The sequence below is a fragment of the Dendropsophus ebraccatus genome, chromosome 2, assembly GCF_027789765.1.
Source record: "Dendropsophus ebraccatus isolate aDenEbr1 chromosome 2, aDenEbr1.pat, whole genome shotgun sequence".
Lineage (NCBI taxonomy): Eukaryota > Metazoa > Chordata > Amphibia > Anura > Hylidae > Dendropsophus > Dendropsophus ebraccatus.
The window spans coordinates 4323701-4347454 of NC_091455.1; the positions used below are offsets into that span (position 1 = coordinate 4323701).

The 23754-nt window shown below is 53.4% G+C and overlaps 2 protein-coding genes across 3 annotated transcripts in view; one reads left to right on the top strand and one right to left on the bottom strand.

The window, feature by feature from the left end:
* Nucleotides 1–6668, top strand: part of SHARPIN (SHANK associated RH domain interactor) — a 48768-nt gene extending 42100 nt beyond the window's left edge. The window contains exons 9-14 of one of the 2 annotated variants that reach the window (XM_069956944.1): nt 749–909; nt 1613–1724; nt 3979–4158; nt 4337–4435; nt 4622–4765; nt 5032–6668. In XM_069956944.1, the coding sequence (XP_069813045.1) occupies nt 749–909; nt 1613–1724; nt 3979–4158; nt 4337–4435; nt 4622–4765; nt 5032–5112 (777 nt within the window). In that variant the 3' untranslated portion in view covers nt 5113–6668. The remainder of the gene's footprint in view (nt 1–748; nt 910–1612; nt 1725–3978; nt 4159–4336; nt 4436–4621; nt 4766–5031) is intronic. The other variant, XM_069956945.1, reaches the window with a different exon arrangement.
* Nucleotides 6669–15366: 8698 nt separating this feature from the next.
* CYC1 (cytochrome c1) lies at nt 15367–20118 on the bottom strand. Its single transcript, XM_069959766.1, has 7 exons — nt 20005–20118; nt 18828–19018; nt 18529–18655; nt 17100–17257; nt 16277–16437; nt 16007–16107; nt 15367–15808 (listed from the first exon to the last, which is right to left on the bottom strand). Exons 1-7 carry the CDS (start codon nt 20089–20091, stop codon nt 15704–15706), a joined length of 930 nt encoding a protein of 309 aa, XP_069815867.1. The 5' UTR covers nt 20092–20118; the 3' UTR covers nt 15367–15703.
* Nucleotides 20119–23754: the final 3636 nt, after the last annotated feature.

Sequence of the window (23754 nt, forward strand, 5' to 3'; positions counted from 1 at the left end):
ATCCTGTGATGTGGGGTATGATGTAGCAGAGCTGATCCTGTCATGTGGCCCTGATGTAGCAGAGCTGATCCTGTGATGTGGTATATGATGTAGCAGAGCTGATCCTGTGATGTGGTGCATAATGTAGCAGAGCTGATCCTGTGATGTGGGGTATGATGTAGCAGAGCTGATCCTGTGATGTGGGGTATGATGTAGCAGAGCTGATCCTGTGATGTGGTGTATAATGTAGCAGAGCTGATCCTGTGATGTGGTATATGATGTAGCAGAGCTGATCCTGTGATGTGGGGTATGATGTAGCAGAGCTGATCCTGTGATGTGGTATATGATGTAGCAGAGCTGATCCTGTGATGTGGTATATGATGTAGCAGAGCTGATCCTGTGATGTGGGGTATGATGTAGCAGAGCTGATCCTGTGATGTGGGGTATAATGTAGCAGAGCTGATCCTGTGATGTGGGGTATAATGTAGCAGAGCTGATCCTGTGATGTGGTGTATAATGTAGCAGAGCTGATCCTGTGATGTATGTATAATGTAGCAGAGCCGATCCTGTGATGTATGTATAATGTAGCAGAGCCGATCCTGTGATGTGGTATATGATGTAGCAGAGCTGATCCTGTGATGTATATAATGTAGCAGAGCCGATCCTGTTATGTGGTATATAATGTAGCAGAGCCGATCCTGTGATGTATGTATAATGTAGCAGAGCTGATCCTGTGATGTGGCCCTAATGTTCTCTTCCTTCCTCCCAGGCTCTGGAGGAGGAGCGGCAGCAGAATTTCCTACATCTCATACAACTCGACAATGAAGTTCTGATCCCCAACCAGGAGCCAATCGAATGCCGGATCTGCTACACGGATGTCCCGGCGGGGGGCGGGGTTCTCCTGCGGGAGTGTCTGCATAGTTTCTGTAGGTAGGTGTGGGCACAGTCACCACATTTATTACATCTTCTTTACTCATCACCTTGTCCGGCCTCTGACCCATCTGTGCCAGGGGGCATAATCCACAACTAACTCTTCCGCCATGTGTTTCCTACCCCTCATTATTTTTACATTGTAAACTCTTGTGACCAGAGCTATATGGCATTCATCAGTGTTCATCCCCCAGAGCTGCACTCATTATTCTGCTGTTACACCATGTCTCATCCTCCAGAGCTGCACTCACTATTCTGCTGTTACATCATGTCTCATTCTCCAGAGCTGCTCTCACTATTCTGCTGTTACATCCTGTCTCATCCTCCAGAGCTGCACTCACTATTCTGCTGTTAGATCACGTCTCATCCGCCAGAGCTGCACTCACTATTCTGCTGTTACATCCTGTCTCATCCTCTGGAGCTGCACTCACTATTCTGCTGTTACATCCTGTCTCATCCTCCAGAGCTGCACTCACTATTCTGCTGTTACATCCTGTCTCCTCCTCCAGAGCTGCACTCACTATTCTGCTGTTACATCCTGTCTCCTCCTCCAGAGCTGCACTCACTATTCTGCTGTTACATCCTGTCTCCTCCTGCAGAGCTGCGCTCACTATTGTGCTGTTACATCATGTCTCATCCTCCAGAGCTGCACTCACTATGGAGTATGATATAACTCACTGCTTCCTTGTCTTTGCCTCCTCAGGGAATGTCTCAGACAGGTGGTGAACTGCTGTGAGGATCCTGAGGTGTCATGTCCCTTTCGGGATGATACATACGCCTGTGACAGGAAGCTGCAAGACAGAGAGGTCAGAGCGGTGAGTGGCCGGGGATAACATAGGGAGCATAAGAGGGGCACAGTGCATGGAGGAGGAGCAGTACCGGGAGAAGAGGGTGCAGTGCAGGGAGGAGGAGGCGGAGAGCAGGGAAGAGGGGGCACAATACAGCAAGGAGGGGGGCGCGGTGCAGGGAGGAGGGGGTGCTGTGCAAGAGGAGAAGGCTCAGTGCGGGGGCGCATGGTGCAGGGAGGAGGGGGCTCAGCACAGGGACACAGGGGAGCGCTGCAGGGAGGAAGGGGAGCGCTGCAGGGAGGAGGGGGAGCAGTGCAGGGAGGGAGGAGCAGGTGCTGTAAAGCAAGAAGGGGGTGCAAAGCAGGGGGTGCTGTGCAAGAGGAGAGGGCTCAGCGCGGGGACGTGTGGTGCAGGGAGGAGGGCTCAGCACAGGGACACAGGGGAGTGCTGCAGGGAGGAAGGGGAGCGCTGCAGGGAGGAGGGGGAGCAGTGCAGGGAGGGAGGAGCAGGTGCTGTAAAGCGAGAAGGGGGTGCAAAGCAGGGGGTGCTGTGCAAGAGGAGAGGGCTCAGCGCGGGGGCGCGTGGTGCAGGGAGGAGGGGGCTCAGCACAGGGACACAGGGGAGCACTGCAGGGAGGAGGGGTGCAGTAAAGCGAGGAGGGGGTGCAAAGCAGGGAGGAGGGGGTGCTGTGCAAGAGGAGAGGGCTCAGTGCGGGGGCGCGTGGTGCAGGGAGGAGGGGCTGCAGTAAAGTGAGGAAGAGGTGCAAAGCAGGGAGGAGGGGACGCTGTGCAAGAGGAGAGGGCTCAGCATGGGGGCGTGGTGCAGGGAGGAAGGGGCTCAGCACAGAGACGCGGGGGATCGCTGCAGGGAGGAGGTGGCGTGATGCAGAGAGGAGGGGGTGCGGTGCAGTTAGGAGGGGGAGCGCTGCAGGAAGGAGGGGGCGCAGTGCAGGGACGCGGGGGCATGGTGCATTTGGGAGGGGTGTGGTGCAGGGAGGAGGGGGAGCAGTGCAGGGAGGAGGGGGCTCAGCACAGGGACGCTCTCTCCCTCTTAAGGCCCTATTCCACGGGCCGACTGACAGGAGCAAACGAGCGCTATTAGCGCTCGCTTGCTCCTCGTTCCCTGAGCGGGTGAATCTGGGGGGGGGGGGGGGGGGGGGGGGGGCGTGCGGAGCTGCAGGGGGGCTGCCCGGGGGATCGCTGATCGCCCGGGCAGCCCATAGGATACAGCAGCATCTGCTGCCGACGCTCCTATTCCACAGAGCGACGGCAGCAGATCGTTGCTGTATCAGTCGTTTGTCTTTCAACATGTTTGAAAGACAAACGACGCAACAATCAGCCGACATGAACGATGTCGGCTGACCGTTGCTGTCAATTCCACGGGACGATAATCGTTCCGTGGAATAGGGCCTTTAGGCTGTGTGCGATTTGTCAATAGTAATACAATACCGTAGTTCTGCTACATAGTATCCAAACACAGAGAGAGAGAGAGAGATCTGCCCCATAGGATCCAAACACAGAGATCCTATGTGCCCCAGCCCCCACCTTTTCCTATTCTCTTCTCTTCCTTGCTTCCTTAACTCTCCCATTCTCCATTCCTCACCCTCCTCTCCTCTCTTTCTTTCCCTTTATCCACTGTTCTTCCATCCTCTCCTGTTCCTTCTCTCTTCCTCACCTATTTCTTCCCCTTTATCCTCTCCTCTTCCTTCTCTTTCTCTCATGTTCCCCCTCTCATCTTCCTCTCCTGTTCCCCCTCTCATCTTCCTCTCCTGTTCCCCCTCTCCTCTTCCTCTCCTGTTCCCCTCTCCTCTTCGTCTCCTGTTCCCCCTCTCCTCTTCCTCTCCTGTTCCCCCTCTCCTCTTCCTCTCCTGTTCCGTCTCTCTCCTCTTACTCTCCTCTTCCTTCTCTCTCTTCCTCTCCTGTTCCTTCTGTTCCCCCTCTTCCTCTTCTGTTCCTTCTCTCCTCTCTTGTTCCTTCTCTCTCCTCCTCTCCTGTTCCCCCTCTCCTCTCTTGTTCCTTCTCTCTCCTCTTCTTTCTGTTCCCCCCTCTCCTCTTCTGTTCCTTCTCTCTCTTCTTCTCCTGTTCCTTCTCTCTCCTCCTCTCCTGTTCCTTCTCTGTTTCCCCTCTCCTCTCCCTCTTCTGTTCCCCCTCTCCTCTTCCTCTCCTGTTCCTTCTCTCTCCTCCTCTCCTGTTCCTTCTCTGTTCCCCCGCTCCTCTTCCGCTCCCCCTATTCCTCCTCTTGTTGCCCCCATGTTAGGAGTGTTGTTTCTCTTTGCCCGCAGTTAGTGTCGGTGGATGAGTATTCGCGCCTCCTGGAGCGCAGCCTGGTGGTGGCGGAGAGCAGAAGCCAGAACAGTTATCACTGTCGCACTGCGGACTGTAGAGGATGGTGCATCTACGAGGACTCTGTCAATGAGTTTGTTTGTCCTATATGTGAAGCTCAGAACTGCTTGATCTGTAAGGTACAAGTGATACTGGGGTGGAGAGGGCAGCACTGACTACTGGGGGCAAGCAATAGGTTTACTGGGGTGCTGATATTGTAATGTGGGGGCGGGGGGGACTCTGGGTTGTTTGGCCACAGGCGGTTGTGATTTAGTGTGCACAGGTGGTGTGACCCATCATTACTGCACCCCCCCCCAGGCCATACACGATGGGATGAACTGCAAAGAATACCAGGACGATCTGCGTATCCGAGCTCAGAACGATGCAGCCGCCAAACAGACCAGCGACATGTTGAAGGTGAGGATCATGTGACCCTGCAAATATTAAAGGGGGAATTTGCACATTTTGTGAATATGGTCCATGCATGGAAGATGTGTCACGGAACGTAATCACGGACCCCCCCCAGTATCATGACACCGGGAGGTCCATGCTTGCGGTTAGTATGTGCCGGCTGTGTGATGTGAGTGTCCTCTCTGTTCTCAGACCCTGGTGCAGACAGGGGAGGCCATGTATTGTCCAGCGTGTCAGATTATCGTCCAGAAGAAGGACGGCTGTGACTGGATCCGCTGCACCATGTGTCAGACTGAGATATGTTGGGTCACCAAGGGCCCTCGCTGGGGTCCACAGGTAAGTTGTCTGGTGCAGACAGTGGGGGGCTGCCAGGTCACAGCTTTTGTCCTGTCTCCTCTCTTGCTGTCATTGAATAGAAGTGTCCTTGTTTACTACACTGATACATTGTAACAAACACTCTACCATCTCAGCTGGGTGAACAGGATCAGGTTTGCACAGACATCACATCACATGACCAAAGATATGTAACACATGAACAGTGCAGGACGCCATCTTGCTGTAGCTCATTGATGAAACTGACCCGTCTCTTCTTGTGTGCGCAGGGCCCCGGGGACACCTCTGGGGGATGTCAGTGCAATGTGAATGGAAGGAAGTGCGACCCCAGGTGTCAGAATTGCCACTGATCATAGGGAGGCGACAGAGATGCTGCACATCCAGGACACACAAGCATTGCCCACACCGTGCCTCACACCTCAGTGACGTCTACATGATGGCGCCTCTTATACTGCAGCAGGGAATGAAGCCACAGCCCTTGATATTCTTCCCAGAACCTATGCAGAAAAATGCAATTACACCTCCTCACCACAGGGGGCACCGCTCACATTACATGCTTGGCATTTCATAGACCCCTTCGTAATGGCGTTTGCATTGGATCTCTCCATGAGTTGCACCAATTCTTGGCCATCACTTCTTTTTCAAATTTAAAGGGGAACTGAACTTTTAAGTTATCACCACAAGCAGAAGGTCACATCACTTGGATCCTTGAACCCGCAAAGGGACTGCGACAATCTCTGGATTTCTCACAATTTCCATATTAACTACAGTCAGAGTGGATGCAGTGATCTGTGAGGGAACACTCCACACCCTCCTCACAGCTGCTACCTCATGTATCTGCCATGTATGGAATAAATAGGGTCACACTGCAACCATTATACTGAGATGTAAGGGCCGCAGCCTGAGAGCTATTAGGGGGCCAGCAGCATAGTGACTGCAGCTCTGGATGTGACTGGAGCACAAGACTAAAAGGAATTCTGGATTCTTCATCTTCTGCACATACTACAAGCCATGGATAAATAACAGGGACTCAGTTAATACAAAGGATCTGCCCTACGGTGGCCTCTTCTCTTTCTCCTCTCATTTCCTGGACCTCCCTTCTTGGTGCTTCCTCTTCCTCCTCTCACGGTCCAGACGTTCCTCTTTCTGCCACGTCGCTTCCTCCTCTTATTTCCCAGACTGCCCCTCTTAGCAATTTCTCTTCCTTTTCTAATTTCCTGGACCTCCCCTCTTGGTGCTTCCTCTTTCTCTGCTCACTTCCCAGACGTTCCTCTCTCTGCGGCGTCTCTTCCTCTCATTTCCTGGACTGCCCCTCTAGGCTGTGTCTTCCTCCTCTCACATCCCAGACGTTCCTTGCTCTGTAGCGTCTCTTCTTCCTCTCATTTCTCAGGCTGCCTTCCCCGGGCAGGTTCTCTTTCTTCCTCTTATTCCCTGTACCTCCCCTCTTGGTGCTTCCTCTTCCTCCTCTCACGTCCCAGACGTTCCTCGCTCTGCGGCGTCTCTTCCTCCTCTCATTTCCTGGACCTCCCCTCTCAGCTGCCTTCCCCCGGGCAGGTTCTCTTTCTTCCTCTTATTCCCTGGACCTTCACTCTTGGTGGTTTCTGTTACATCCCAAACGCTCCTCGCTCTGCAGTGCCTCTAGCTCCTATTTCCCGGACTTTCCCTCTCGGTAGTGTCTTTTCCTTCTTTTATTTTTTGGACCCTCCAGCGACGGCTCCTCTTCCTCTTGTTTCCTAACTTTCCCTCTCTGTGTCGTCTCTTCCTCCTCTCATTTCCTGGACCCTCTCCTCTTGGTGGTCTTGCTCCCTCTATTTTCGATTCTTTCTTCTCTTATATGAAAATAAATCAGATATATTTTTAATGTATAAATATAATTTATCTTCTGATTAAAGTGATTGCTGCACAATGGCTTCTGTGTCTACCTTCCTGCGACAGAGTAAAGATGGTGGCCTGGAAATGTCACCCCGAGGTAAGATAGTGGATGACCAGTCACCCTGCACCCACCTTTCCTCACACCCACCACTGCCTCTTTGTCAGTCTATCGATGAATCAGAAAGCTCAGGCTGGGGTGTGTGGCTTAGCCATGGAGCCGTGAGGAAGCATTGCCAAAGAGCTCCAGGTCCAGCTGCGCGAATTCAGCGTTTTTTAACTCACCTGCCGGTTTGTACCTCATGTCAGGCAAGAGGGATAAGAGTGTGGACCCCTCCAGAACCCCGGTGACCCGTTCCACCAGGTCCACATCGCGGATTGACCGCTTTCTTCAGGTGACGAGACCGGACGGCGCGGCTGCAGAGGGAGCAAAGATGACACCGATACCCTCACAGCAGACCAAGCGGGACACGCACAGAAGCCAGTCGACCAGCTCCGGGCTGCAGGCAAGTCAGGATGACTCACAAGACCCCATGGCCTCCTCTCCGTGGCCTCTGTTCCCCCTGACCCAGCAGCTGAGTGGGCCCGGTCCACAACGAACTGCAGTTATTGCGGGAGCTGATCCAGGCGCTTCCCACCCGCAACGCCATGGACGCGGTAGTCCACCACATCGAGCTGTCACAGCAGCAGGCCATTGCAGCGGTGAGTGCGGAGGTCACACAGATGGTAGCGGTGGTACGGTGCTCTAAGGCCTCAGTATCTGCCCTGTCTGACCGCATGGACTCCCTGGAGAGTGACATGGTGCGCGCTCAAGCCCATACACAGCACCTTGCCATGCGCCTGGATGACCAGGAGAACGGGGAGACGAAATAACGTCCGCCTGAAAGGGTTGCCAGAACGCCCACAAGATAATGACCTTACACGCCGGGTGACCGAGATCTTCAACATGGCCGCTGCGTGCCCACTAGACTCTACCTTCATTATAGACAGAGTGCACAGAGTTAACCGGTCCCCTCAGGGTGATAACACCATGCAGAGAGATGTGTTGTGCCGGCTACATTACTATACTGACAAGGACCTCATTGTTCAAGCCGTGCGGAACTCAGGTACTGTTACTTATGAGGGTGTGCAGGTGCGGCTGTTCCCTGATATCTCCCCCCGCACCTTATACATGCGGAAGCAGTTGCAGCCGGTCCTGCTAGCCATCAGGGAGGTGGGGGCCACATACCGCTGGGGGCACCCCATTCATGTGATAGTCCGCAGGGGATCGTCCACCTTCGTACTACGACGGCATGAGGAACTGCAACAACTATTCTCCTTCCTGGACATTCCTCCAGTGTCGGTTCCGGATTGGCTGGCTCTTGACAGGTTGGATCCCCCACCTCGCCAATCTCGCCGCCACAGACGTTCGATCCGGAGGAGTGCTTCCCCCTCTCCGCCACGTCCGGATCCCACGGTCATGGACCTCTCCCAGAGGATGCCTCAGGAAGCTTGACTTGGCAGAGTACCGTGGCCAGGACATCCTGCCTACTGACACTCCCTCATGGTGGCTTCCTTACTGGGAGCTATGCTGCTCATGGTGTCTGCAGCGCCTCTAAGCCTCCTCCTTAAGTGACTTCAACGCCAATGTTGCCTTCGAGGCACCTATTGTGCAAATTTGGTGGGGTCTTCTTAGCTTCCATTTTCATTGTAATTTGTGGTGGGTGGGGTTTTTTGTAACTAAGTTTGTGCCCCGGTGCCTCCCTCCCGGAGTTCCCGACCCTTCTCTTCTGTGGGGCTCTGGAAGCGGGGAGCTGGTGAATGTTCCTGTTCGTGTGGCTGGCCTGGAGCCGGCTCTCATGGTTTTCTGCAACCTCGTCTTTACTTTCCCTTCCTCCTTGGTCTTCTTTCCTGGACCCTTATTGGGTCTTTGTCTCTGACTTGCACTTTGGTGCTCCTAGCTCTTGGGGCGCACTCTCTCTTTACTGAGCGCCCTTCTACTTCCTTGCTTCTACCTGGTCCTTTCTTTCCTTCCTTTTCCCACTCCTCTAATTCTTGGTTTCCATTCATTTACCATAGCTTTTCTCCTATCCAGAAGGCAAGGAGCACATCTATCCTGATTTCCCGTTCGCTCCCATGGGAGTTCATGGACTCTCGGTGTGATGAAGAGGGGCGTAGTCTGTTCGTTAAGGGCCGCATCGCCTCACAGGTATTTACATTTGCCTCTCTCTACCTACCGAATTCAGGTCAGGCCAGGGCCCTGGAGTCCTACTTAGAGACCCTTGAAGACTTTTCTGAAGGGGTGGTTGTGGCGGGTGGTGACATTAATGTGGCTTTGGAACCCTCCATTGATACCTCGAAGGGCATCTCATACCTGAACCGGGCCACACTGCGGAAAATCACCTCACTCTTACATGATCATGAACTGATAGATTCCTGGAGGCTATGCCACCCCCAAGACAGGGACTATTCCTTCTATTCGCAGTCCCACCAAATGTACTCTAGACTGGATTACCTGTTTCTAAAACATAGGGACTTGGCCCTCCTATTGGACGCTTCAATCTATAACATAACTTTCTCGGACCATGCACTGATTTTGTTGCAAATTGCCCTCCCTACGCCCTACCCCACACAGTGGCATTGGCAGTTGAACGCTTCCTTGATTCAGGATGTCGTGATTTTAGCGGACCTGAGGAAGGAACTGGAGGACTACTTCCGACTTAATGGGACGGACAACATCTCACCCACAGTTTTGTGGGAGGCCCATAAGTGCATCGCCAGAGGGGTATTGGTTAAGCACGGGGCGCGCCTGAAGCGGGAAAAATCAGCTAAGACTGCTAAACTCCTGGGTAGACTTGGGGAGCTGGAGACCACCCACAAGGCTGCCCCCTCCAGTGCGGTGGGTGTGGAGTTGGCGCGAGTTAGAGAGGAACTCTGTACACACTTGTTGCATAAAGCCAAAGCGACATTGACTAGATGCAGGCGGCATTTTTATGAGTTTGGCAACAAGTGTGGACGGACATTAGCAAGGGCACTTTGGGCCCAGCGCGCTCGCACATTTGTCCCCTCCATCTCCACCCCTCCAAGCCACAAAGTACATTTACCGGTTGAAATTGCCGCGGCCTTTAAAGACTACTATGCTGCCCTGTATACCTGTGACCGGTCCAATCCCCTAACTCTTAGCGCAGACTTTCGGAACAAGGTTCGGTCCTACATAGCAAACTCAGGCATGCCCTGCCTCTCCGAGGAGGCCCTTGCCTCCCTGGAAACTCCCATCTCTCCCGCTGAATAGCGGGCTGCACTGAAGGCCACACAACCTGGGAAGGCACCCGGACCTGATGGTCTCACCCTAATCTTTACAAATCCTTGGAATCCCTCTTAGCCCCCCACTTCTTGGAGGCCTTCAATTCCCTTAGGTCGGGGGTTGCTCCCCCACGCGATATGACCAGGGCAATTATAGCAGTGATCCCCAAGGAAGGGAAGGACCCCACGCAGTGCTCCAATTATAGGCCCATCTCATTACTGAACGTGGATCTTAAATTATTTGCGAAAATTCTGGCAACAAGACTTTCTGTGTACTTGGGGGGTGTCGTTCACCTGGACCAAACGGACTTCTTACCCAGTCGCGAGGCCCGGGATAATACAATACGTGCAATTGACTTGATCCATAAGGCCAACATGGGAGGCATCCCTCTGACGCTCCTATCTACTGACGCCGAAAAGGCCTTTGATCGAGTCAATTGGACGTACATGGAGGAGACACTTCGGGCTTTGGGCCTTGGCCCCAACTTTCTCTCTTGGGTCCTAGCTCTGTACTGAAATCCCTCAGCGGTGGTCTGGGTGAACGGTATCCTCTCGGGGAGCTTTACGATCGCCAATGGCACCCGCCAGGGGTGTCCCCTTTCTCCTCTCATATTCGTCTTGACTCTCGAGCCCTTCCTCTGTTAAATTCGCGGCCTATCGGATCTGGGGGGGTTTGGGTGGGGGGGGGACCACACACAGGGTGGCCGCTTACACGGACGATCTCCTGTTCTTCGTGACTTCTCCTATTACATCCTTGCCCATCCTGTTGCGTGAGTTAGGCTTGTTTGCCTCGCTCTCAAACTTCAAAATAAATTACTTCAAATCCGAGGCTCTCAATGTGTCGCTCCTGCCTGGTGTGGTCTCGGCCCTCCGGTCGTCCTTCCGGTTCCGGTGGGCCGCAGAAGCTATTAAGTACCTTGGCATTTCTTTACCCTCTAACCTGCGTGACCTTTACCAGCTAAACTTTCCCCCCATCCTCGCTCACATTCAGTCTTGTTGCCAGAGCTGGGGATCGGGTGCCTTCACCTGGTTTGACAGATGTTCTATATTCAAAATGACACTTCTACCCAAGCTTCTCTACTCTTTCCAATGCATACCAGTAAAAATACCAAAGGCCTTCTTTAGGGCCTTGTCTTCAGTTCAGATCAAATTTGTGTGGGGCTCCAAACCTGCCAGATTGAAAAGGACTTTGCTATGTAGGACCAAGGCACAAGGCGGGGTGGCCCTCCCAGATATACAAAGTTATTACTTGGCGGCAACGCTAGTTAGAGCAATTGATTGGATGCGTCATGGGGACCTCAAACAATGGGTGGGTATAGAGCAGTCCTTCACCGATACCCCCCTGGGTTGCATCCCCTGGCTACCAAGGCGCTACCTAAATGATCTTAAGCTCCATCCCTCTATTGGCCCATTGATACTGTAATGAAGCTATGATCTGCTCTCGTTTCCTCCCCTTCCTCTCGCCCATGCTGCCCGTCCTGGGACATCCTGACTTCCCACCTGGTCTAGCGGACCCCGTGTTTTGAGCCTGGCGTAGAGCTGGGCAGGACGTGGCCTCTGAATTCATAGTCAATTCTGCCTGGGCAACCCTGACTGATCTCTTGGCACGTTTTGAATCAGCGCCTTTGGGGCCTTGGCGCGCCAACCAACTCGCTCACTACCTACGTTCCCTATCTACCCCAACCCAGATCCCCTCATCAAAGACACATTTTGAGGCATTGTGTTCCGGAGTAGGTGCCCTTCGACATTCTCTCTCGCTGATTTATGCTGACATGATGTCACCGCCTGACCAAGACCCCCCCCCCTTCCTGACTAAATGGGAAGACTTGCAGTTGTCATTGACCCCGTCCCAGCGGCCCATATACTCACGTTAGCACGTAGCTCCCATTTCCAGGAGGCAGGCTACAAGCTGACCTCCCGCTGGTACAGGGTCCCTGTTAAACTGCACGCAATTTGGCGATGCGGCACCACAGAGGGCACATTCCTTCACATTTTTTGGTCCTGTCCCTCTCTTACCCCCTTCTGGGACAAGGTTCGAGAGATACCCCGAAAAGTTTCCGGGACCACAATAGCCTTCACCCCGGCATTGTTTCTTCTCCATCACACCGAGATGTCCACCAAGAAATACAGGCGCCCTGTTCTAAGATTTCTGGTAATGACTGCCAGAGCATGTATTCCCTTGTATTGGAAGCGTACGGATGCTCCCCCTGTTGCACTCTGGATACGGAAGGTTAACGAGGTAATGAGAATGGAGGACATGACCTCCTTCCTCCATAATGCCAATGCCCGGTTTTACCGGACCTGGCTCCCATGGATGCAATTTCAACAGACGGCAGAATATTCTGAATTGCTGGGTGGTGAGGTTACTCCTGATGTATGAGGGATACATCCTCGGCCCCTCTAGATCGCTTGTGTCCCCTGATGTCACCCCTCCCTCTTGTCTCCTCTCCCTGTTCGCTCCCCCCCCTTCTCCTGTCCTTTCCCTTCCTCTTGCCCTTGCCTCCCTTTCTTCCCTCCTCTCTTTTATCCTGTGCTCTATGGCCCTACGGGCTTGGAGTGGGCTCTTTCGGCCTGCTCCCCTCTGTTGGTTTTTTTGTTTTTTAATTTTAAGGAAAAACGGAAAGTGGGAAATTGGGGGTTGACGGGGGTTCCCCTCATTGTCGCCTTCCTTCTCTTTTGACATTTATTTTCTCTTGTCACTCACATGTGGTTTCATTTATGTAAATGCATTCTATTATTCCATTTATTGCAGTGGCGGTTATGTTGTACCTGCCAATTGTGTTGTTAAATAAAGAGTTTATAAAAAAAGAAAGCTCAGGCTGAACAGATCTTTAGCCTCCCAGAGGGGAGGACACAGTGACTGGAAATGATAAGCTCTCCTGGGCCCAGTGATCATACTGCATCTGTAGCGCCACCTGCTGGAGACTGTCAGTCTACACATCATGCAGTCTTGTATATTACACTTCAGGACTGCTGAGCATTATAAACATCACATATAAAATATACTTTATTTTCAGCTCTGGTCATGTACTGATGGCTTCTCCAGGCTGGGGTCCTTAGGTGGCCACTGACAAATTTTGCAGACTGCTACCAGGCACAAGTTGTTTGCAAGAAAGTTAGAAACAAAAAACTCCCTAAACACACATTCAGGCATGAAGTGTTGCATCTAGGGGAGTAAAGCGATCCTCCTCCGGGGGTGATATGTGGTGTTACTTACCCTGCATATTACACTATAAGAGCCCTATGACACAGACTGATGCACTCTGTAAATGATCTAATAGTTTATAACAAGGCTTTACTCCCCCGAAGACGGGGCTGATGGGTGGAGCAATCATTAGTCACACATGTTCCAAAGAGGTGTGGCTGACTAGCAATCGCTTTTGACTGGTTAAAACCAAGCTAGTAGTTGATTCGTGTCTCTATTACACAGGTAATATAGTTTCAATAAATAAATAATTGTGAATGGGGAGATAAAAAGGACCGCAGCAAAAACTTATGTAACAGATTGTATTGCATCACCTACAAGGAGGTGGTCACCTCCAGGATAGCAGCATCAAGACTAGAAGGTAGCACGATGTCAGGAAGGATTAAAGGGGATCACCCCAATAACTTACCTATCCACCAGCTAGGTGACAGGTTTGATTGGTGGGGCTCTAACTTGGAGGGGGCTATATCCCCCATTTACATGCAGTGAAGGTTAGGCATGCAGTTGGCTGCCCCTCCTCCCTAACAGACAAATAGAAGAGTGCTGGATGTGGCTACTCCAATGCAGTATCCCATGGTCAACCACAGCCCCATCCACATGTTGTAACTTGCAGATCTTTGCAGCCCAACGATCATAAGAAAAGCACAATGCCACTGCTGCCGCCACCAGGCAGGAGTACTGGGTCTGACATGTATGGGTCCTCCAACCATGACAAGCATCTGAGACTGCTGGGGAAGCCGCAGACATTTCCTTTGTAACATGACGTGTGACCAACCTGGTAATACTGGACGGCTCGGGACAGACCCAATCTCTATAGGTTCATAGCTGATGGCAATGTTTCTCCACAGGGATCTGAATACACCAGAGCAGGTTTCTACAGAGATCTAAATCCATCTGACCGGCCATGTTTCTCCACAACACTCTGGATCCATCAGACCGGCCATGTTTCTTTACAGAGATCTGGATCCATCTGACCGGCCAGGTTTCTTTACAGAGATCTGGATCCATCTGACCGGCCAGGTTTCTTTACAGAGATCTGGATCCATCTGACCGGCCAGGTTTCTTTACAGAGATCTGGATCCATCAGACCGGCCAGGTTTCTTTAGAGATCTGGATCCATCTGATTGGCCATGTTTCTCCACAGAGGTCTGGATCCATCTGATTGGCCATGTTTCTCCACAGAGGTCTGGATCCGTCTGACCGGCCATGTTTCTCCACAGAGGTCTGGATTCATGTGACCGGCCATGTTTCTCCACAACACTCTAAATCCCTCAGACCAGCCATGTTTCTCCATAGCGCTCTGGATCCATTTGACCAGTTATGTTTCTCCACAGAGATCTGGATCCATCAGACCAGCCATGTTTCTCCACAGAGATCTGGATCCGTCTGACCGGCCATGTTTCTCCACAGAGGTCTGGATTCATGTGACCGGCCATGTTTCTCCACAGAGGTCTGGATTCATCTGACCGGCCATGTTTCTCCACAGAGGTCTGGATCCATCTGACCGGCCATGTTTCTCCACAACACTCTAAATCCCTCAGACCAGCCATGTTTCTCCATAGCGCTCTGGATCCATTTGACCAGTTATGTTTCTCCACAGAGATCTAGACACATCTCACCAGCCATGTTTATCTACTGTTCAGTGACAGGTTTCACTCTTTTGCCCCTACCCTGGAGTCCTTTCTTCTAGACACAATTGGGGACAACATTTACTAAGAAGTCTAATTTGTGTGACTCTTCTAATATATTGAGACTGATTTATTAAAATGTAGCAATGCCATACTGAACGCAAAGTAAAAAAAAAAGTGGCAAAAAATAAATAGTGCAAATTCCCCTGGTACTGACCAGACGTAGGCCGGCACCAGTTTGTCTCTTTTTAAAAAGTCGCAAATTATCCTGGATTATGTGAAAATTTGGGTAAATCCTCAAAACTGGCAGATTAACAAAAAGTTGCATGTAAAAGATATTTTCCCGTCAAATACTGGTTCATAAATAGAACTAGAGAAATAGAGCAAAAATGGGTGAAAATTCCAATTCACCTGAAGATAGACGCAAAGCCCTTGATAAACAGCTCCCAATGTTGCTTGTGAGTCCGACACTTTAGGTTCCTGACATCCTTCCATCAGTCACAGGATCCCCTATCGCTGGATGTCTACACTAGACCATGCTCACAGCCCGACACCCCAACAATCACCAACCCCTGCCCCGATTCCACATCCTTATGTAATCACAAACCATCCACCCACCGTCCATTTTAAAAGATTTTTCTTTTTTATTTAATTTATTAGCCTCCCCAGATAGGGATCATAATAATGGACACCGAGTGTTTGTAGATTTCTCCCACAGTCCCTCTTCCTCTCTGGTGACATAATGGACGATACTGATGAAGAGATCGACAAGCAAAAACAAAGAAAAGAGCAAATCCTGTGAAGACCGAGGCCAGAAATAATATTACAATGGAGGCTTCTGTCCAAGTGCAGCCTCCACCATCAGGAGGGAGGAGAGGGACTGCAACCATGACCGGATCTCACCGCCGAGGCCGCCAACGCACATGAGGAGAGTCCCACACACAAACAATCATCCCTTTACTTTGGTGGTTTATAGACCATCTTCCTAGACTTCAGCACCGTCCACCGGTGTCTCTTCATGTAGTAGAGGACAGAGCAGATGAAGGTCGACATCAACACAATCTGGAGGAGGAGAAGAGAGTGAGGAGAAAGCCACCTATAGCGGGACCTAATGCCATCACACAGCTGGGGGGTCAATGCTGACAGGTCACTGTACATGTACCTTCCCCTGCGTCCTGACTACAAGGAACCTCAGAGGACGAAGGGGCAGAGACCCATCACCATCTCAGAAACTTATCACATCTCCCCTATAAGACTCACTTTAAGACCCATGCGCTTGCGATCATCATGTTCGGGCTCAGAGGCCCACCGCAGGAACGTGCAGACGTCTTTGGCCACCTGAGACATCGTTGCTGGGGTCCCTGAGGGGAGAAATACGGCATTGGTTACCTGTGTATACCATTATACTGTCCAGTGTATACACAAAGCTCATCAAAACCCCTGATATATTATATCTGTGCAGCAGAATAGTGAGTGCAGCTCTGGAGTATAATGTAACAAAGTATCTGACGTATATGGCTGTCATCTCACCATCATCATACTCCAGAACTTCGTCGTAGATGGGAGGCGCCATAGCGATGGCCTGGCCTGCGAAGTATGGGTTGAAGTACAGTCCTTCCCTCATGGAGACGCCAGCTGGAGGGTCACAGTATCCAGTGAGCAGAGAAAAGATGTAATCCTCCCCGCCGTGCCTGCAAACACAGTCAGAGGAGACCCATGAGAGAATGGGATACATGGCGCCTACTACAAGTCTTCACACTTACGGCATGTGATCACTGAGGAATTCAGACGGAACCTCCGTCGCGGAATTTCCAGCTCGGACTGCAGGGGGGCGCGTGCATCTCCACCTGTGTCAGACTTCATTCTATACAGGGGCGGATTCTTCCCTCCATCCAAAGAATGAACTTGATCATTCTTTGGATGGAGGGAGGAATCCACCCGTGCATAGAATGGAATCTACGACACGGCCGGAGACGTGCGCGCCCACTGCAGTCCGCGAGCTGGAAATTCCGCGACGGAGGTTCCGTCTGAATTCCTCAGTGTGCACATGCCCTGATATAGCGCTCATTCTGACTTCTGGGGGTAAATAATAACGAAAAATCAGATTAGGGGAGAAGAATAAATATCTTGTGAAAAAGTTATACAATAACCAGGTGCAGGGGCGTGAAAATGTCAGGGGCTGTATACTGCGGGATCAGCATCCTCCAGTACTAACTATATACACCTGCAGCCTGTGGTGGGGTGCCACCATCATGCACCCTGACCCCACATATAGCTCCTGCAAACCACTGAGCCCCGGTCCCTTACCCCCAGAAAATCACCAAGGATACAGGTGGATAATGCTGTGTGGTACCTGGCGTTGGCTATGTAGCTGAGGTCGGGGGGCAGCGCCCCGTTATTGGCTGCTCTAGCTGCTTCAGGGTTGGAGTACGGCTTAGGAAAGCAATCAGACAGCTTACCGGGACGGGTAAACATCTCACCATTTTCATCAGGCCCATCCAGGATTTCAAACTAGAGAAGAAAATGCAAAAAAGCAGCTCCTGTCAGTGCAATGATGGTGGTGGGTTGCAGGAGGACACCCCCAGTGACTTCCACCAGACCAGAGAGTGCCCCCCCGCCCACCAGACCAGAGAGTGCCCCCCCGCCCACCAGACCAGAGAGTGCCCCCCCCCACACCAGACCAGAGAGTGCCCCCCCCCACACCAGACCAGAGAGTGCCCCCCCCCACACCAGACCAGAGAGTGCCCCCCCCCCACCAGACCAGAGAGTGCCCCCCCCCACACCAGACCAGAGAGTGCCCCCCCCCACACCAGACCAGAGAGTGCCCCCCCCCACACCAGACCAGAGAGTGCCCCCCCCCACCAGACCAGAGAGTGCCCCCCCCCACCAGACCAGAGAGTGCCCCCCCCCACCAGACCAGAGAGTGCCCCCCCCCCCACACCAGACCAGAGTGCCCCCCCGCCCACCAGACCAGAGAGTGCCCCCCCCCACACCAGACCAGAGAGTGCCCCCCCCCACACCAGACCAGAGAGTGCCCCCCCCCACACCAGACCAGAGAGTGCCCCCCCCCACACCAGACCAGAGAGTGCCCCCCCCACACCAGACCAGAGAGTGCCCCCCCCCACACCAGACCAGAGAGTGCCCCCCCCACACCAGACCAGAGAGTGCCCCCCCCCCACCAGACCAGAGAGTGCCCCCCCCCACCAGCCTCCCCCAGACCAGAGAGTGCCCCCCCCACCAGCCTCCCCCAGACCAGAGAGTGCCCCCCACCACCAGACCAGAGAGTGCCCCCCCCCACCAGCCTCCCCCAGACCAGAGAGTGCCCCCCACCACCAGACCAGAGAGTGCCCCCCCCCCACCAGCCTCCCCCAGACCAGAGAGTGCCCCCCCCCCACCAGCCTTCCCCAGACCAGAGAGTGCCCCCCCCCCACCAGCCTTCCCCAGACCAGAGAGTGCCCCCCCCCCACCAGCCTTCCCCAGACCAGAGAGTGCCCCCCCCCCACCAGCCTTCCCCAGACCAGAGAGTGCCCCCCCCCCCACCAGCCTTCCCCAGACCAGAGAGTGCCCCCCCCCCACCAGCCTTCCCCAGACCAGAGAGTGCCCCCCCCCCCACCAGCCTTCCCCAGACCAGAGAGTGCCCCCCCCCCCACCACCCTCCCCCAGACCAGAGAGTGCCCCCCCCCACCAGACCAGAGAGTGCCCCCCCCCACCAGACCAGAGAGTGCCCCCCCCCACCAGACCAGAGAGTGCCCCCCCCAATCACCAGAGAGGAGAGCACTCACCTCCTCAGCTATGGCCTTGGCTTCAGCTTCTGTGTGGGAGACACCGACCAGGTTCCTAAATGCGATGTAGTCCATGCTGTGACAAGCGGCGCACACCTGCTTATACACCTGGTAGCCGCGGCGGACACTGCATGAGACAAGACAGGCGTTACTATTGACTACAACCACGGATATTACACCCATCATGTAACAGGGCGGCTCCACATACAAGTCCCAGCATGCACCCTGAAGTGTCTTGGGACCACCGCTATGACAAGTGCATAGGACGCCATCACATGACTCATGGAGGTCAGTGTTACCTGGCGTGATCTAGCGAGGAGAGGAAGCCGCCATGGCTCCAGGGGTAGCTCGGAGCGTGAAGTTCCAGCTCGGTAGCTTTAACGGAATTGTGAAGAGCGAAAACCAATCCAGCTCCACCGGCAGCGATGACTCCGATAGTGGACAGCGCCAATCTCCTGCCGCGGGACAGAGACGAGAACGACATGTTGGCCTGAAACAAAGGGGAAGAAGGGGTTAAAACGAATGGTGGAATAGAAACAGAACCGCGAGAATCAGCCCAGATCCCCCCGAGGATGGCGTGAGACCGCTGCCACCGTCCATAAACAAGGCGGCTCAGGATGAGCAGGGGGCCGGAGCAGGAAGGACCCTGTCAGTGAGCACCGGGGCCCATACGCTACGAGGATCCATACACAGAGCCGCCATCTCTGGGAGCGCCAATCCACCGTCCGGGAACAACCGCGCCAAAACTATAACACTTTATTCCAGGAAATCAAAGACGACATCACTGCTGACATCATACACAGCACCCAGTCATGTGACCTGTGACATCACAAGACGTCAGGGCTGCGCAGCTATAGATAAAGTATCGGAGGGAACACAGGCGGTCTGGGGCCCAAGTGTAAGGAGCGCCCCCTATGTACAGCGGCAGACCCCCACCCCATCCCAACGTCCCCCAAACCAGACCACCCCTCCCCCCATCCCACAGCCCCCCCCCCTCCCCATCCCACAGCCCCCCCCCCCTCCCCATCCCACAGCCCCCCCCCTCCCCATCCCACAGCCCCCCCCCTCCCCATCCCACAGCCCCCCCCCTCCCCATAGCCCCTCCCCATCCCACAGCCCCCCATACCAGACCCCCCCCTCCCCATCCCACAGCCCCCCCTCCCCATAGCCCCTCCCCATCCCACAGCCCCCCATACCAGACCCCCCCTCCCCACCCCCCACAGACCCCCATACCGGACCCCCCCTCCCCACCCCCCACAGACCCCCATAGAGACCACCAGCGACATTTACCTCAGCGGCTCCGTGTGCGCCACATCCCCCGGTAGCCGCTCCCCTCCCCCCGGCCTCATCCCCGCAGGCTCCGGGCCGTCCGGCCTCTCTCCCCGGTGACCTTCATTCACCACCCGGTCACCGGCCCCCCGCTCTGCCCGCCTCCCTGTCCGGCTCCGCTCCCCAGCCGCCCGGCTATCCTCTTACCTGGGGGGCCACAGGCCAGGCCGCCCGCCCTCCGAGCAGCTGTCCCGCCCGCAGCGACCTCCGTAACACCAGACACGCCGCCGCCATCTTTCCCGGCTAGAAGGGAAGTCACCGCTCCACCGCCCGCCCTCACTGACAGCTATGACATCACTTCCCGCCGCCATCTTACTACTCTCTGTCAGTGAAGGACACCTGGTCAGGCTGGGTGTAGCAAAATGTCTCTGACGACCTTGGCTGTGCGCAGGCGTGGGGCGGGCGGCCTCACTGGAGGTGACCTACGCGTAACGTCATTAGTCACATGACCCGACTGGGCGGGAAATGTTTCTATTTATGGCGTCCACAGCAAGTGTTGTCACCAGGTCAGGATTATTTATATATATATATATATATATATATATATATATATATATATATATATATATATATATATATATATACACATACACATATATACATATACACACACACACATACCTCCCAACTTTTGCAAAGAGGGACATGTGCGCCTCAGTCCCCATAGCCACGCCCCCATAGCAACCCTCCATAGCCACGCCCCCATAGCAACCCTCCATACCCACTCCCCTACAGTCACCACATGCTGCTGACTGAATAGTGCCCTATACAGTATCCAATCCCCCATTATAGTGCCCCACATAGTATCCAATCCCCCATTATAGTGCCCCACATAGTATCCAATCCCCCCAATAGTGCCCCACATAGTATCCAATCCCCCATTATAGTGCCCCACATAGTATCCAATCCCCCATTATAGTGCCCCACATAGTATCCAATCCCCCATTATAGTGCCCCACATAGTATCCAATCCCCCATTATAGTGCCCCACATAGTATCCAATCCCCCCAATAGTGCCCCACATAGTATCCAATCCCCCATTATAGTGCCCCACATAGTATCCAATCCCCCATATAGTGCCCCACATAGTATCCAATCCCCCATTATAGTGCCCCACATAGTATCCAATCCCCCCAATAGTGCCCCACATAGTATCCAATCCCCCCAATAGTGCCCCACATAGTATCCAATCCCCCATTATAGTGCCCCACATAGTATCCAATCCCCCCAATAGTGCCCCACATAGTATCCAATCCCCCCAATAGTGCCCCACATAGTATCCAATCCCCCATTATAGTGCCCCACATAGTATCCAATCCCCCCAATAGTGCCCCACATAGTATCCAATGCCCCCATATATGCCCCACATAGTATCCAATCCCCCATTATAGTGCCCCACATAGTATCCAATCCCCCCAATAGTGCCCCACATAGTATCCAATCCCCCCAATAGTGCCCCACATAGTATCCAATCCCCCATTATAGTGCCCCACATAGTATCCAATCCCCCATTATAGTGCCCCACATAGTATCCAATCCCCCATTATAGTGCCCCACACATACCTCCCAACTTTTGCTGAGAGGAAAGAGGGACAGTCACGGCAATGCACCACGCCCCCTATAGCCACGCCCTCCACATAACCATGCCCCCATAGCCACACCCTCATATCCACGTCACCTATTACCATTATATAAAAAACAAATATCACCACATCATGACTTATACCCCCCATACCATTACTACGTAACATCCACTATACAAAGACCAGTATCTCCACTACACTGACCCATACAGAGGTAGATACAAATGCTGCACAGGCTCTTTACACCATATATGTGATTATAGTACAGCTACATTCAGTGACTCACAGGGGGCGTCTTCTCTGATCGGAATTGCTCACTTTTTCTCTTCTTCTCCATCTGGTACAGTCCATCATGAAAACCACTTCTGGCAATGCCTCGTCCCTGAAGAATCTGCCAGACTAATATTTTAGGCTTTTTGCTTTTGCACCATCCTCACCATCTATACAAAGTCCCCATCTATATTGCTCTGCACTGTAACAGTGCTCACTCTATGCCATCCTGTAGTGTTTAGGCCTACTGTGGACCTTCAAATAGTAGATACACCACCTCAGTGCCCCCATATAGTAGATAAGCCACCTCTGTGCCCCCCATATAGTATATAAGCCACCTCTGTGCCCCCATATATTAGATACCCCACCTCTGTGCCCTCATATAGTAGATACCCCACCTCTGTGCCCTCATATAGTAGATACCCCACCTCTGTGCCCTCATTTAGTAGATACCTCACCTCTGTGCCCTCATATAGTAGATACACCACCAGAGCTGGTGGAGATAAGCACAGGGGGCACTGGGAGCTGGTGGAGATAAGCACAGGGGCACAGAGCTGGTGGAGATAAGCACAGGGGGCACAGAGCTGGTGGCGATAAGCACAGGGGCACTGAGAGCTGGTGGAGATAAGCACAGGGGCACAGAGCTGGTGGAGATAAGCACAGGGGCACTGAGAGCTGGTGGAGATAAGCACAGGGGCACTGAGAGCTGGTGGAGATAAGCACAGGGGTACAGAGCTGGTGGAGATAAGCACAGGGGTACAGAGCTGGTGGCGATAAGCACAGGGGCACTGAGAGCTGGTGGAGATAAGCACAGGGGCACAGAGCTGGTGGAGATAAGCACAGGGGCACTGAGAGCTGGTGGAGATAAGCACAGGGGCACTGAGAGCTGGTGGAGATAAGCACAGGGGTACAGAGCTGGTGGAGATAAGCACAGGGGTACAGAGCTGGTGGAGATAAGCACAGGGGGCACAGAGAGCTGGTGGAGATAAGCACAGGGGGCACTGAGAGCTGGTGGAGATAAGCACAGGGGGCACAGAGAGCTGGTGGAGATAAGCACAGGGGCACAGAGAGCTGGTGGAGATAAGCACAGGGGGCACAGAGAGCTGGTGGAGATAAGCACAGGGGCACAGAGAGCTGGTGGAGATAAGCACAGGGGCACAGAGCTGGTGGAGATAAGCACAGGGGCACTGAGAGCCTCCTTGGAGCACTCACCACACATCTGCTTTCCCTCGCTCCAGGCTGATGCAGGTCATGTGCTCTGGACCACGGCAGCCTCCTCCTCCGGCCCCAGCTCTCACTGCCAGGTACTGATGGTGTATAGGGACCACAGAGCCTTCGGTCACAAGAGTTAGCAGAGCAGGAAGCCGTTGTTTCCTGCTCTGACAGTGGGGTGGGGGGGGGGGGCGGCGGTACACACGGGGGCTGTACCGGGACAGCGGGATATGGTCCCAAAATCGGGACCGTCCCGCTGAAACCGGGACAGTTGGGAGGTATGCCCTCATAGTATCCAATCCCCCATTATAGTGCCCCACATAGTATCCAATCCCCCCAATAGTGCCCACATAGTATCCAATCGCCCTATATAGTGCCACACATAGTATCCAATCTCCCTATATGTTGCCACACATAGTATCCAATCCCCCATACAGTGCCCCACATATTATCCAATGCCCCATATAGTGCCCCACATAGTATCCAATCCCCCATATAGTGCCCCACATAGTAGCCAATGCCCCCATATAGTGCCCCACATAGTAGCCAATGCCCCCATATAGTGTCCCACATAGTAGCCAATGCCCCCATATAGTGCCCCACATTGTAGCCAATGCCCCCATATAGTGCCCCACATAGTAGCCTATGCCCCCATATAGTGCCCCACATAGTAGCCAATGCCCCCATATAGTGCCCCACATAGTAACCTATGCCCCCATATAGTGCCCCACATAGTAGCCAATCCCCCCATATAGTGCCCCACATAGTAGCCAATGCCACCATATAGTGCCCCACATAGTAGCCAATCCCCATATAATTCCCCACATAATAG

What these genes read in the sequence shown, in the direction of transcription:
- CYC1 (XM_069959766.1), bottom strand. Translation starts at nt 20,091, where the DNA reads ATGGCGGCGGCGTGTCTGGTGTTACGGAGGTCGCTGCGGGCGGGACAG. An exon ending in CCTGGCCTGTGGCCCCCCAG is followed by an intron (nt 19,019 to 20,004) that starts GTAAGAGGATAG and finishes CCTTTGTTTCAG; the next exon opens with GCCAACATGTCGTTCTCGTC. An exon ending in TCCTCGCTAGATCACGCCAG is followed by an intron (nt 18,656 to 18,827) that starts GTAACACTGACC and finishes TGTCTCATGCAG; the next exon opens with TGTCCGCCGCGGCTACCAGG.